Source organism: Hipposideros armiger, unplaced genomic scaffold (assembly GCF_001890085.2).
Source record: "Hipposideros armiger isolate ML-2016 unplaced genomic scaffold, ASM189008v1 scaffold_193, whole genome shotgun sequence".
NCBI classification, from domain to species: Eukaryota; Metazoa; Chordata; class Mammalia; order Chiroptera; family Hipposideridae; genus Hipposideros; species Hipposideros armiger.
In genome coordinates, this window is record NW_017731543.1 from 2,539,304 (window position 1) to 2,541,113 (window position 1,810).

A 1,810-nucleotide genomic window follows, 5' to 3' on the forward strand; every position below is an offset into this window, starting at 1 on the left:
GGGCGTGGATGGAGGGCGCCGCGCGCCCTGCCCGCTGCTCGGCGTGACGCGGGCCCCGCGCCCACCATGTCCTACCCGCAGGGCTACCTGTACCAGGCGCCCGGCTCGCTGGCGCTCTACTCGTGCCCGGCGTACGGCGCGTCGGCCCTGGCGGCGCCGCGCAGCGAGGAGCTGGCGCGCTCGGCGTCGGGCTCCGCGTTCAGCCCGTACCCGGGCTCGGCGGCCTTCACCGCGCAGGCGGCCACCGGCTTCGGCAGCCCGCTGCAGTACTCGGCCGACGCCGCCGCCGCCGCCGGCTTCCCGTCCTACATGGTAACCGCGCGCGCGGGCGGGCGGGGGCGCGGGGCGCACGCTCGGGGGACCCTCCCCGGGGGCGCGAGGGGCGCGGGGCCGCGGGGAGCGTGCGTGCCGCGGCCGGTGTGTTCATAGCCGCCACTCGGGCAGCCGCCGGCCGGCGACGCCGCTGAGCCCTGGCCGGGACCCGCGTCCGCTCCCCTCGGCTCCTGGGAGAATTGAACCAAACGGCCCGGGAAGCGCGACCGGGCGGGGGTCGGGGTCCGGCCCGGTGCGCCCTTCGCTCACGCGCCGAAGCTCGGCCTGGGGTCCCAGCGCGGGCCTGGGGCTCGCCGCTGCGGGCGCGGGACCTCCGGGCGGCTGCCGGGGCTTAGCTGTCGCTGGCGGGGCTTGGGGCGATCGGGTTGGGAGGGAGCGAAGCATCTGCCGGCGGCTCCCGGCCCGGCGCAGCCCGCGGCGGTCTAAGTCCCACAGGCCGTGCTTTCGAAAGAAGTGTCGGCGGGCGTGTGCCCCGCCAGTGCCGCCTCGGTCCCCTACGAACCGAGAGCAGCTCCCGTGTCCCGGACCCGGGGTCGCCCGCGCGCCTCGGTCGGCTGCTGGGCCCGGCGGCGGTGGCGGTGGCGGCGGAGCGCGTTGCGGGTGACGGAGGCCGTTTCGGGGGGTTGTGGACACAACCCGCCCTCGGGGGAATTCCAGGGCAAAGACTGTGTGGCTGGGGCCTCGGTGAAGGCTGCAAATGCCTCGAATTTAAACATTAAAGGCTGAATTAAAATGCTAATTACCGCGTATTTGAAGAATTCGAAACGGCGACCGGCTTCTGAGTTGCAAATTGGATTTGCCAGAGCTTTGGAGCTGTGAATAGCGGAGCGGGGGCGCGGGCTGGTTTTTTAACCACGTAAGGGCGGGGGAGGGGGGAGAAGGGGGAGGCCGCCGCGCCGGAGAATCCAGAGAAATTTAGATATCAGGGGACGACCCGCGGGCCTGCTTGTGCCTGGTGTTTCTGTGCGTCCGTACCCGCGGCTCGGGGACTTCTGGGGTGGGGGTGGGGGGGATGTGTCCTTTTAGGAAAGTGAAATACTTCAAAAATTCGAAAATAAAACTGCAACGCGTTTGGTGATCAACAGCTGGCCGTTCCGTTCTTTCCTGCTCCGCTGCCGCAGGAGGCGCGGCCCGGCCGCGGGAGACTCACGGTGGGAAAGGCGGCGGCGGGCGGGCCGAGGGGGCGCCTTTCGGGCTGCTGCCTGCCGGGTCCCCGCGCGCCCCACTCACCAGGCTCTTGTCGGTTCCAGGGCGCGCCCTACGACGCGCACACGACCGGGATGACGGGCGCCATCAGCTACCACCCGTACGGCAGCGCGGCCTACCCGTACCAGCTCAACGACCCGGCGTACCGCAAGAACGCCACGCGCGACGCCACGGCCACGCTCAAGGCCTGGCTCAACGAGCACCGCAAGAACCCCTACCCCACCAAGGGCGAGAAGATCATGCTGGCCATCATCACCAAGATGACCCTCAC

At 70.8% G+C, this 1,810-nt stretch overlaps 1 protein-coding gene across 1 annotated transcript in view; it reads left to right on the forward strand.

Moving 5' to 3' along the window:
• Positions 1 to 6: 6 nt before the first annotated feature.
• The window catches only part of IRX2 (iroquois homeobox 2), a 5,062-nt gene continuing 3,258 nt past the window's right edge, over positions 7 to 1,810 (forward strand). The window contains exons 1-2 of the mRNA XM_019653047.1: positions 7 to 312; positions 1,584 to 1,808. Of these exons, the coding sequence (XP_019508592.1) occupies positions 67 to 312; positions 1,584 to 1,808 (471 nt within the window). The 5' untranslated portion in view covers positions 7 to 66. The remainder of the gene's footprint in view (positions 313 to 1,583; positions 1,809 to 1,810) is intronic.